The sequence below is a fragment of the Macrosteles quadrilineatus genome, unplaced genomic scaffold, assembly GCF_028750875.1.
Source record: "Macrosteles quadrilineatus isolate MER2022 unplaced genomic scaffold, UCM_ALF_1.0 Scaffold_7__1_contigs__length_78375512, whole genome shotgun sequence".
Taxonomy (NCBI): Eukaryota; Metazoa; Arthropoda; class Insecta; order Hemiptera; family Cicadellidae; genus Macrosteles; species Macrosteles quadrilineatus.
In genome coordinates, this window is record NW_026542600.1 from 70943556 (window position 1) to 70957269 (window position 13714).

At 36.2% G+C, this 13714-nt stretch overlaps 2 protein-coding genes across 2 annotated transcripts in view; one reads left to right on the forward strand and one right to left on the reverse strand.

Annotated features, from left to right (window-relative positions):
• The window catches only part of LOC128999073 (mothers against decapentaplegic homolog 3-like), a 40838-nt gene extending 34501 nt beyond the window's left edge, over positions 1 to 6337 (reverse strand). The window contains exon 1 of the mRNA XM_054425430.1: positions 6208 to 6337. Within this exon, the coding sequence (XP_054281405.1) occupies positions 6208 to 6258 (51 nt within the window). The 5' untranslated portion in view covers positions 6259 to 6337. The remainder of the gene's footprint in view (positions 1 to 6207) is intronic.
• Positions 6338 to 7055: 718 nt separating this feature from the next.
• LOC128997845 (nipped-B-like protein B) overlaps positions 7056 to 13714 on the forward strand; it is a 74524-nt gene continuing 67865 nt past the window's right edge. The window contains exon 1 of the mRNA XM_054423601.1: positions 7056 to 7559. The gene's annotated coding sequence lies outside the window, so the exon portion shown is untranslated. The remainder of the gene's footprint in view (positions 7560 to 13714) is intronic.

A 13714-nucleotide genomic window follows, 5' to 3' on the forward strand; every position in this document is an offset into this window, starting at 1 on the left:
GACGTTTCTTATATTTGAAACGTCAATATTTCGAAAATTGTAGGAAATAATTATCACAACCCAGACACTCAGCCGGTTTTCGGCTATCGAAGGCGTCACGAATAGTTCACTAACTATCGGCCATTTACATTTTTACAACTACCTAAATAACTCATGTTAGTGTAGAAATAATCACGTACCTCGGATCATATTTGTAACAGAATTGTAGCTAGATTATGACGTAATGTTTTGCTAACGTAATGACATTTCTCACCTCCCTCACTAACGCAAGAAATGTAGAGTCAGTGCAAAGTAAGCAACCGGAAGATGTCACAACCATCTCTAGAGTAAGAGTTATTTGGAAACTGCTGCGTCATAGAAAGTGTCGAGACTTCATGATCAGCATAAAGGCCATCTGGATGTTTTAGAATAATACGTCACGCACATATGTAATTTCAAAGTCTGAGACCGTATCGGACCAGGCAAGGCACTGTTCTCTATAATCCAGCCTTGTGATAATCCGGTCCAGGCCTTTATCCGGCAGCCAGTAAGTAAATTTATAGCAATTTGTATCTCACTACGAGTCTCAATCATCTCGACAGCTGTTCGACTAAACAAATGAGTAAGGTTCAATGATGTTCAGCAGCATTCAAAATTTACAAGGTTGGACTACAAGGTACTATTCTACTGAGGTAACTAAGGTGCCACTAAGGTATTATTCTTTGTTTGTTTGTCCAAATTATTCCAGGGATAATCTAATAAAATACAAATTTTCGAGAGAATTCAATAATAATATAAAGCTACACTTTAAGCTATTACTTAAGCAACAGAACTGGATATCAGTGTACAACGCAACAAAAATTAATGACAAATTTTCTAATATTGAAAGCCAGTTACGCCACATATTTGAGACAGCATTTCCACTGAAAAGAAAGAAAGTAAAAGAAAGGGAAAACAAAGGTCGTGTAGTTTTAGACAGAGAAATGAGACAAAAAAGGACAAAAATTATTGACCTATACAAAAGAACAATAGTTATTTGTGCAACAAGTGAGAAAAGTGAGCAATTGACTCACTCGAGAGAAATCCTTACATAGAAATCCTTTATATGGAATGGTTTCTCGAGTGAGGCAATTGTACTTTGAACTCGAGTTGCACATTATACTTTCCCTACAGTTACCACAAAACAAATAAATTTGTGAAGAAACATACCCTATTTTTACACAGAAGTGAACTTTTAATATAACATTTAATGTGAAGTGACAAATACAACAGTACAACAGCTGACCAGCTGATTTACAGCCAGTGCTGCCAAAGTATTTCGTGTGCATACGACGTTGCCTGCATGTTACGCGCTCTCTATTTCGTGCCTTCACGTTGCAAATCTGGAGTGAGACAAAGTAATTAGAGTGAGACAATGTTAACATTGTCTCACTGATGAGCGAATTGGCTACTTTGCTTTCTCAAATCAGTGAGAGAACATGTACATTGTTAGTTAACTGTAGGAAAAAAATCTTCCCTCCGAACATTACATGAGACAATATTATTTAAGAATAAAATACAATTTTAGAAAACTTGTGAGGCAAAAGAAATCTGATTTGTTGTTATGTAAAATAAACCAGACAGAAAATAAAAGCAAGGCTATATGGGATACAATTAATTATTAAAAATAAAAATGGAACACACAAACAATTTAAGGAACCCCACCTCCTTGAGAAAGGTCATTTAATTAGAGATCCACAATAAGTAACCGGTCGGTTTAATAATTTCTTAATTAGTTTCATTAACTCGTCCTTTATTTCTGTTCAGTTTCCCGTCTCTCTGTTGTTAAGCCTACATGTAAAAAGGGAGATGATCGTCTGTACGATAACTACAGCGAAGAGCCGATCGAACAACGCAACGAACTCCGACGCACGCTCGAAGAAGGGGTTTCTTCGAGACCATTCCGACTCCGTCCAAAGCCCTACGTTAAATATCCTTTTTTCTTTTTTTTTTGCTGCAGTTGGTAAGAGGTGTTGTAATGTACCAAATTTTAAGGGGGGTAAACACGTACTGCGAATAAATGAACACCAGAACTTTTTATAAGCACATGTTACAATTCATATTTACATTTTCGTAAAGCTGTCTTTGTTACATAGATTTCCAAAATATCAATGTTAAACACACCCTCGCGGTCTGGTCAGCGACCAAAGAATTCGAATTTTAATTCTGTGGTCGCTGGGTCTAGTCGATAGAGCAAGTCGACGAGAGAGTATTACCATAGATGAAATTATATAATTATATTACTTCATCTATGGTAATACATCGATGGTCGACGACGGACACGAGGCGGATACATGTATTGGAGGGATGTCCCTTCCCTTACCCTTCCCTTACCATAATAATTATTATTTTGGGCGAGCAAAATTGAAATAAAAAAGGCAACATTTCATAAACTACAACTAGCCTAACAATTTTCGTAGATTTGTATGAGTAAATTAAAGAGGTTTTAAATTGCATGCCAATATAAATCATGTCATAAATGCCTCTCCAAAAAGCCAAGACAACTAATTTATTGAATTTATTTAAATACGGTATACACAATTTGTACAAGAAATTACAACGATGACATGCTATATGACATTTAAAATGCAAGAAATAAATAAAGTCACAAAATAATGCTAGAAATAACAAGAGTGAAAACTTGACATATTCCTTTTTTACCAAGCGGCAATGACATTTGACATAAGATAGGGTGAAAGGAACAATTTTGTTCTACGAACGTTTAAACATTCACAAAATGCTTTCACGTCTATGAAATTTGTATATAATAGGTTGAAAAATTCTATAACGTTCCTAAATGAAATACGCACCCCCAAGAGAGAGAGAGAGAGAGAGGACTACTGCAATGTATTCAAGGTAATTTAAAGTGGAGAGAATGGTTCTTCCCGTTGCGTCTCCCGAGCGTCGAGTGCAAAGGAGTATCCCCAGCGCCGAAGCCATAAATTACCAGTCTGCTCAGTGATGCAGAAGTGACGAGGGTTAATACCTTCTATTTTAAAATGGTATCAATGAGTTTAATCTGTGAAGCAGTAAAGGTTAGGTTAGGTTAATCATTCAAGATTAAGTGCAAGCATCTCAACAATACGAGAGTCGGCAAGCTGAATTAAAAAATATTCATTAAATGTTACTATATAATTCAAAACGTATGTCTGCAATGAAATGTTTTTAAAATTAACGTCATTCCAATGCTGATTGTCTACAATGCCCAATTGGGTACAATCCTTTACCGCAGTTCGTTGCTTTTGTGAATTCCTCGGCTGTCAAAACTGTCAGATTATGCCAGATAGTCTGCTTGGCGCTCGGGAGACGGAATCGTTCTTCCCTCCCCAGATGCCATAATTCTTCCTCCCCTCGGTCCATTCACAGACACGACCCTTGTTACAGGAAGCACCCTAATATCACATCAGAGGCCGACAGGTACCATGGCAAGAGTCTATTATATAACATTATCTTCCTGCACCGGCAGACCCTTCTCCTAACCTGTTCTACTGCCATTCGCCTCTGCAAGTGAAAGTGTCCACATGCTGCCTACCTGCTTCTGGCTGAGGAGGCGATAAAAGCATCTTATCCTTGTGCTACAAATACCGAAACAAATATTTACGATATCGTAATTGATTTGTTAATACCAGAGGCAGGCAAGATGTTTTGGTAAATAGATTTTGACTTGTGTGATTAACAAAAACCATAGTTCTGATTTTTAGCGAATTTCCCATATAGGGAATAAGCTATTACCGTAGTACTCATGGTAAGACCTGGACCCGGGACCGATTTACTTTTTAGTTTTGAGGTCCCTAGAGCCCAAAAACACCAACAGTTCAAATTCACATAAAAGGTGTTGGTGTAAGTACAAAGTAAAAAGTGTGGTGATGCATAGGCTATAAGAGGTTCCGTGTCTCAAAATTGGCTTCCCAAAGAATTATTTTCAGTTTTTAAATAATAACTATGTTTTTAAGCTTAATACACATATTTCTCAATTACCTATTATAGAATTTGAGTAGGCCTAGATAACGTCATTTTCGTGTCCTACATTAAATTTTTAATAAAAATAACAGAAAACAATGGAGGATTGGTTTAGGTCATAGAATCCTAGACAAACAAACTTGATGTTTCTTTGATTTCATTTAACTTTGATTTAACTAGGCTAAACACGCCTTATTTTAAGAAATCAATAATCAATTAGCGATATAGTTTGTTGGAATTTCGTTTACGATAGTTTTTTTCCCCTTATTGGACTATGTAGGCTACTTTGATCCTGTCCTGTGTTGATGATTCTGAATTATTTGTCTGCGAGTTAAAAAAATGAAAATCTTACGTAAGCCCACCTCTCCATCTTGGCATAAGGATTATGTCTTTAATTATAGGACTGTAGATGTAGGTAATTTCTCTATTTTAAGTTCCGAGCTCAAGGATGCCTCTTGGTACAATCTTTTGGTTCAGACTGATCCTGGTGGTGTTTTTCAGGCCTTTTTTGATCTTTTTATTAACGCTTTTGATAAAATTTTTCCTTTAAAACAAAGGAAAAGTTCTGGAATAAAATGTAGGCCTAATTCTGGTTCTATGAAGCCATCCAGCAGACCTGTTTTAAAGGACTGGTATACTCCCCCACTCCAACATCATCGCAATATTGTGATCACTTTGAATGATAGGTATAAGAGTGCGGCTACTGTAGGTGAAAGGGAATTTTTCTACGGTATGTACCTAAGAGCCAAGAGGATTTACAGGCAAGTGGTCGGTAATGCCAAGAAGGCTGCAAATGGCCTGCGTAAAAAGACAGTTGATTTTTGTTGCGAGGACAGTCCTGATGAAATAAACAACTATTTCATCGATGTTGTATCACAGGTAGTAAGAAGTATGCCACAAACGGAAGCCGCAATCACTAACATAGCTGGTCTAACTGTCGGACTACCACTCAACTTATGGAGGCCAGTGACGGCAAAAAAGGTGAGGCACATTGTTTCCAGTCTTCGTTCTTCCACCAGTGTGGACATCTATGGAATGAGCTCTCAAATCTTGAAGGGTGTGATTAATGATATTGCTGACCCCTTAACCCTGGTTATTAACACCTGTCTGGCTCATGGGATTTTCCCTGAAGAATTGAAGACCGCAAGAGTCGTGCCAGTCTATAAGAAAGGTGACAGGGCCTCTATCGCCAGCTATCGTCCAATTGCTATTCTTCCTGTGATATCTAAGGTTTTTGAGAGGGTCATGTACGATCAACTGGTTGAACATCTGGACCAGAATGAACTCTTCTCGGATTCTCAGCACGGTTTTAGGAGGGGCCGCTCGACTTCAACTGCCTTGCTTCGAGTTGCTGAAAGGATATCTGAGGCGTTTGAGAATCAAGAGTCAATTAGTCTGACACTCCTAGATCTGAGTAAGGCTTTCGACATTGTCTCACATGACATCCTTTTAGGAAAGCTTGAATGTTATGGAGCAACTTGTGTCGTACTGGAAACCTCCAAGTCGTACTTGAGAGGTAGGAAGCAGGTTGTTGTGATTAGGGGTCCTCTAGTGAACTTTTGGTTGAACATGGGGTCCCCCAAGGATCAATTCTGGGTCCTCTGCTCTTTCTCCTAGAATGATGTACCTACCTACATCCAATAGGCAACGCCAATAATAAACAACATCCTCGACTGTGGTTACTACTACAATACAAGTACAATAGTATTAATACAGTACCTAATACTGTAATGTCAAATCAGGGGCCCATTTCATAATGAACTACAAAGCTTGTAATTTCCATTAGATTTGCATTGGGCGATCAGCTGATTTACTAATATTAGTTTATACTTTATTATGAAAAGGGCCCCATATGGTTTAACTATTTTATTACCTATTTGTATTATACTAGATAAACAGTTCTAGGGGTAGCTTACTCTATGGCTGATTCCTGATTTCTTAAAACAACCTTAAATTAACCATTATTGCCAATCGCACTGCAGTTAGCAATAATCGTAAAACTAAAAATTACTTTTCAATTATGCGCATAAACAAACAAATAAATATGTTTTTTCATTGACCTATGCATCAGGTGCCTAATGACGCATTAATTCATTAACATTTATTGGAACTAAGCATAGGCTACGATTTTTATCAGTCTATCGGTGGGGCATTGAAGAACGGATGTGTGAAAAATTACCCTCAGTTTCTCTTTGATAAATAATTATATTTACGGAAAATTTTACTTACTTTAGTCATGCCGACTCCAATAACATACACTTTGGGGTGCGTTCCAACCATTTTAAAATTTCCTAAAAGAATTGATAACACAAAATAACGCGAAACTATAACGATCACTGCCCGTGACGAGTGCTAAACATCGACTGACTAGTGATGTGACGAGTTGAGTTGGCGAGTCGAGTTGACTCGAGTCAAGACCCGAGTCGAGTCAACTCGAGTCAACTCAATTCCAACTCGAGTTCTTTTACGAACTCGTACGGAGATTGCCGAAGCTACACGAACTCGTAACGTTACGAGTCCGACTCGCAAAAGCCGAGTCAAGAAACCGAACTCATACGGAGAAAGCCGAACCTTAACGAACTCGGGACGTAACGAGTTGACTCGAGTTTACTCGCACTCGCTTTCGGCCAATAGCGTCACAGCTTTACGAGTCAACTCGCATAGATTCAACGCTATTGGCCGGTACCGAGTCGGCCGACTCGCAAAACTAACGAACTCGTACGGAGAATGCCGAACTCACACGAACTCGGAACGTCTCGAGTCGAGTCGAGTCGACTCGTAAAGCTGACACGCTATTGGCCGGTACCGAGTCGGCCGACTCGCAAAACTAACGAACTCGTACGGAGAATGCCGAACTCACACGAACTCGGAACGTCTCGAGTTGAGTCTGACTCGACTCGTAACTCGAGTTCACGGCAGTTGGCGAGTCGAGTCACTCGAGTCAGGAAAGTACCCGACTCGTCACATCACTACGACTGACCGAACTGAACGAAAAACGAATAGAAGAACGAACGAACTGAACTGAGCTGTGATTTACCAAGTTGTGTTGTTTGGAGTTTTGATGGGAACGAATGGCAGCACTGTCAGACCTGTTTGTCGTTTGGAGACTATTTTCATATGATACTATGTATTCATCCGCTACGTTATCTAAAATTTCCTATTTATATTCAAATAAGGATCTTAATTTTGACTTGGATAACATTATTATATTATATAAATTGTTGTTTGTTCAAACAATCTACAATTAATCAGCTTTATACCTAAATAACCCCTAGCCTCATTGCGGGACTACTTTATTGGATCCAATATTCCCCAATAATAATGGCCAGATATTGAGGAGTTTGGCGCGTCTCCTTGGGCCTTAGTTTATTATCAGAGAACATGAAGAAAGTGTAAATTATAAATCAAGCCAAGTACCTGTTGAATTTAAAACCAGTTTCAAGTGCCAGCAAAAATTTTGTATATACTTTTCCCGGATGTTCTGTGTGTGAATTGTGCATGTGTTTAGTGTCAGATTGCAAAACGCAATCATAGGCTAGCATAGCAGCCATCAAGGATGTATTCTTATAACAATAATAAACGTAAGCTAAATTTCACATTCTTTGAGTAAAATTTAAGAGGTTCTCTCTATCAATCCATATATTGATGGTATTACAAATAACAATCCTTAAATTTTTGTAGATCCTTTGTGATACACATGGCTCTGAATATAGCTTTCAGCTGTAAGTAGGTTGTAAGGACAAGAAGACCCTTCCTGCGTTGTTAGAAGAATGAGTTACGATTTGTTTGAGTTTCCGGATATCAGTATTGAATGTATATAACATTCTGTTGATGAATTTAGAATCCAAATTAGCCAACAACAAACCATAGGATATTTTGTAAGCTTCATATGCCATAATGTCTGGAAGGTTGTTGTCAGTTGATAGCAATGGTCTTGGTATCATCATAAACAAAATACCTATAACAGTTGTAGGCCTAATGTAAGTTTTCCAACTTAAATTAATCAACTCTTGACATCTTAACATGCAATGTGCATACATTACGAATACGTATAAATATAGAATCTAGAAACCTTACTTAGTGTGTCATTAGTTAGTGATATGGTCTAAGTATAACTTATAGGCTGGCTTCTAGGTCTAACCTAAATAAAATGGATATTGGTAGCTGTTTTTTTTTCAATTCCATCACTTAAAGGCATACTTCCTTAGGTTTTGTTTAAATAGAATGCCAAATTATGTTAGGCTATCGCTCGTATTTCTTTATTAGCCTATAAAATAGGCCTAGCCTAGATCTATTGCTTAATTCAGTCTAAGTTATGTAGGCCTACAGCCCAACCTCTGCAATAAGTAGAAGGCCGAACATTTAATGAAGTATTACGAATAATTTAACTAAACTAGGCTGTTAAGTTAGTCGGGTACAGTTTCTTAACTGAGCTATGCTAATATCGATTGAAACTATCAAATTGAAAATATTGATTAATAATCGATACCTATTTTTAAATATATTTAAGTTAAACTTATTATCAAATTAAACTATCATAGGTAACCTAACCTAACCAACCCAACTTGCTGATGGTGAAAAAATCGCATGAAGGTTTACCTACTAATTGAATCGATAGTTTCAATCGATATTAGCATGAATTATTGTTTCCATCTTGTTTTTTTGTATGAATGTAAAAATGGAGTTGTCCGTTGGTATGTAAAATAAATTGGTATGTAAAATAAATAAATAAATAGCATAGCCCAGTTAAGAAACTGTACCAAGTTAGTCTGCTGATTGTTTGAAATTTGTTAAACTTTTGCTTCGGATCAACAGGAAACATAGTCTTAAGTTAGGTCTGGTTACGTTGAAATAGTTAGGTTAATGGCTGCACTTTACTTAGGTCCTTGGACACAAACAACCGAATGAAAATATCGATTATTTGATTGTTTCATTCCATATATCGTTTGGTTAGTTAGGTAAGATCGATCAATACTTTCATTCGAATGAGTGTAGGACCTAAAGTAAAGTGCAGCCAGGTTTAATCTGTAAAAATGAAGTCGCCAAAATTGGTGAAGAGTAGACCTAACTTACCCTAGAGCCTATATGAGCTTTAGGTTTAAGTTTAACTTAACTTAGGCCTAAGTTTAATTTGTGCAGGTTAGCTTTGCCGTATTTCCGCTAAATGCCTATGCCTACTTTATTGTTATTATTTAATTTCATTCCAACGGCCAAAGATCATTACAAAAAATTATTGGTAAGTTAACGATAGTTAAAATGTTATACAATTCAATAAATAGATATTTAATGGGAAAAATTTATGATGAATAACAGATTGTTTAAATTATCGTCTTCAGATTTACAATATATCTAACTTACCGTACTTTGGATTAATTAACTTAGTCTAGGTAACACTGCTACATTGCCTAAATCATGGCCAATATTTTTGTGTATTCTTCAAGCTATATCCACAATTTTATGTTTAACTAATGAGGCCTGAAATTTGCCATCGAAACCACATTGCGTTGTAGCTAACTTAACTTAGTGTCGCAGTTTCTTAGGTGGGTGCTGGTTTGTAGCATAGGTTTGTTGTTAATGTTTGAAATTCCAAATTGCAGATAAAGCTGCCTATTTTTGAATACGGTAGTCTATTGTCTTCATCCCTCTAACTTACTTACATACCTGCCTGTTTTATGGTACTACGTGTTTTGTCAAAATGCTGTAACTTCAGGATGCCATAAGTTAGATTACGTAACTTGGTTTCTAGCATGTAACTTCATTAACTTAACTTAAATCTGTCACTACCTAACTTCATAAAACACCACCATATCATAAGTTAGTGTGGGACTGAGAGTTACTGCCAGTTTGCTGGCTAATTTTGCTGCTTTTCATAATAGTAGGCCAGCTAGGCCTAGACCTAGCACGTGCCGCTTATTCATAGCACATTTTCTTAATTTAATCAAGCATGCAATTAGACATAGGCTACATCTTTGTATGGATGTATATAATAAGTATTCACTACCTATTTATTTATTCCCAACGGCAAATAGCCAATAGCCTAACTTAAACTATATTTTAACATACAATAATATTGCAAACAAGAAAGACCAATATATGTATATTGCCACTCTTGTCTTGACGACTGTTGGCTTAGCTTGATCATGTAAACTATGTTTTTTTCCTTCGCATAAGTTATAGGCCTCAATCAAGAATTAATAATTTATTCACAATTAAATAGGTGTCGTCAAAGTATTGACAAAAATCAGCAGCTTATGCCTATTTTGAGTACACAGCCAAATTTCTATGTTGTTTCATACTGTAGTATTCAATGCTAAAATTTTGTAGGCCTACCTTATTGTAGTGTACCGTGTAGTGTACCGTAGTGTATTGTATGATTTAATAAAATAATATAGGCTAGCTAAATTGCCGCCTTATCACTGGTAAATTGCATCTTTAGCCGATTACCTAGAACCAATAGGCCTAACTTAATCTTTAAAAAATACCTAGTTATAGATCGTTCGATGGCGTTTAAAAAAGTTGAATAAGTAGGGCCTAGTTAAATGCTGGGTTAGTGAAGCCTACAGTAATGTTACTTTTAAACTTGCGACACTGAATTACCTCTGCACATTTTAGTAATTAGTAATAAGCTATCGATCCACTTAAACCTAGGTAATCAATCTAATTTTAGAATTTAGGCCTATCATAAACCCTTGAAGGCTGATATAACTTAGTCCTCGTCTATTTACTATTTAGGTTGGTTTATAACTTAGGTAGCCTATGTAGGCTAAATCTGATTTACCTCTAAGCAATGCTATTTTAATCCTAGTGCTTGATAAAAACTGCTCAATTTTATCCTGCTTATTTTTATTTTCGGTTAATATTGTTAGGAATGACGTAGTATTTTGGCGTACTGGTACGTAGCCCATTTGCAACAAATATTATAATTTTTCCAATAAGATAAATTACAGGCCAAATGTTATAAAGGTGTCTAAGATGTCGGCGAATATTTTTGCTTTGGCACCGTAATACTGGAGTTGTTCTAGATCTCCCGTCCATCTTCAAACAAAACAGCTATGTATTCAAATTTCTATTATGATTATTCAATGTTTTTAATAGAGTCCTATTTTTATACTCTCTGTTGTTGAACCTCTGTCGGAACAAGTATAATATAAGTTATCGGTGCCTTTCAGGTCTTGTGCCATGTCCTGCACATTTGTCTTTTTCAAGGAGGAGAGGGTTGCTCACACTTGATTGGGTGGTTAGGAAATTTTTTCCAGCTCAATATTTTTTTGCTTAATACAAAATGCCTTTGACAACTAGGCATAAACCATCTTTTCAGTTTAGGCCTATAGGAACAAAAACAGGCTACATATTTTTATATATCGTTACATTGTTTCTTACATTTATTTTTTACTGGAAACATAATTAGTATTGTAGAACAATTATGAACTAACTTAGGCCTATATTCTATGCTAGGCTATAGTCTAGGCTTAATAAAGTGATACAAATCTTATTTATGTTAAGTTAGTCTAGAGGCACAAATCCTCTAAGGCCCTTTTACAATGCATCATAAGCTTTTTCTTTGAATTTATTTTAGGTTACTGTTTTGTTCCCTATTACCATGTAGGCCAGGATATACTTGCCAATTTAATTTCACAATGTGCCTCATGCTGTGCTATTATGCTTGAGCATTGGTAACCAAATGGGCTTTAAAGCCTTCATCAAATAGGCATAATACTGGTATAAGTTATAAAACATGAAATTGAGCCGAAATTTGAAACTCACTTATTAAGGCTAGTTTAGTTTTAAATATAGGGTATCACAATCTAGACAATTGCATGCAGTTAACTAGATTCATTTCCTTTTAGTCAATTGATGGTATTTAGGTACCATTACCTATCTAAATCTGGTGTTATGATGTAAACTAATTTGAGTTTGAGCATGGTTTGTACTGTTATGTTATAGTTTTGTGATAAAAGCCAATTTAGAAACTTGTCTTTTTTTTTGTTGATAAAGTATATCAATACATTTTTACTTCTAAATAATGGTTTAAATACCTTATAGGCTAAAAGTTATCCTTTGTAGTCTATATAGGCTACTGCAGTTTTGTTCCCGATGGGAACTCCATCAGGCCGTCAAGGACATTAAATTTCTTTCGAGAGGAAGGTCTGGACTGCCCTCCTTGTGTTTTTGTTTTTTGGACTGCCTTCCTGGTACTGGCGTTTTTGTAATGTTTATTTATTGATCACCTTTTTGTTTGTGTGTAATTAAATGAGTGACTTCGATGGATTTTAACTTCAACGACTTCCTCTGGAACGAAATTTTATGTCCTTGACAGCCTGATGAAGTTCCCATTGGGACCGATTATCATTTAATACTATACCAGTGATCCGGAGGCTAACAACATGAAATTTTTATTACAACTGGAGATGGTCAACGTCGAAGGCATGTTGCATGTTACAATCTTAGTTCTTCATAGACCTATACAATTAGTGTACCCTCCATTGCTTAAATGTTTGTATACAATAATTTTCTGCAATATTTTGACGGTTGTTATAAAACCTATCTGCATTAGGTGAAACCAACTTTAAGCCGAGCAGGGGCTTTGAAGATTTAAGTGCCCACTCTGAGATAGGCCTACATATCATACAAATTTAAGTTATACCTTAAAAGTATTCAATTCAAATATAAATAGCCTACACATGGAAATATTCTATATAGGCTACTTAAGTTAAGTGTAGGATGTTAAACGGATCTTAGGTTTTTTGTAATGTAGGTCACAGGTTGTACAATAAATTTAGAACAGCCTGCTAATTTACTGAATTCATTAGATATACCGTAATTATCATATGTGTTTTTGATCTAATGTGGAAACAGATGAATACATTGGCCCATTGATTTGATTATCCATCCCAAATTCAAATTTCCATCAGTTTATTTTTTAATTATAGGCTAGGCTACTTATGTTGAGTGTCTTAGAAATATTTAGGCCTAATGATATTGATAAATCCACTGTAATACGTCACATTCACGTCAACTTTTTTACTATTTTAAGTAACTATATCTCGTATAGTACCTCATACAGTTGGCAATGTGTACATCAGCTACCTAAATCAGGGACCAGATTTCTGAATTAATGACTACTAGCTGGATAAACCAACCTTTTTGAATTAGTTTTGTAAGTTTACAGTAAAAGCTGTGCTAAATAAAACAGCTAAAACAGTACCTAGTTATTAATATGAATTTATTGTACAGTACCAGTTTTATTTTGACAACGCATATTTTAGTTAAGTAAAGTCTGCATAAGATAGTAGCTGTACTAGGTAATCATGCTGTGGAATTTGCCTTCATTCTTTCACATAGTTTTGGACAGTGATATAATAATCCTAAACTTACCCTAACAAACGTTTGATCACCTCTGGTCTAGATCTCCCATTAACCCTCCCAGTGTTACTTGACGAAAATTCGACAAGCAGCACACTTTGTGTAGTGTTACTTGTCGATTTTTCGACACGCAGACATCGTTTACGGCGAAGGCTCTATGACTGACTGAATCGGATTGAACTGGATCGAGTTAGGTATCGTTCTTTCCGTAATATTCTAAGCTTTCTCCAGAGGTCTGTCTCTAAGCGCTATTCATTTTAGTTCCGAAAATATTGTAGCAGACAGCTGACGTGCGTGTATTTGTAAACAGCTAGGTTCCCCCGGACCGATGACTGATGTGTTTTATTACGTTTATCATTGTTTTAGTGTTAAA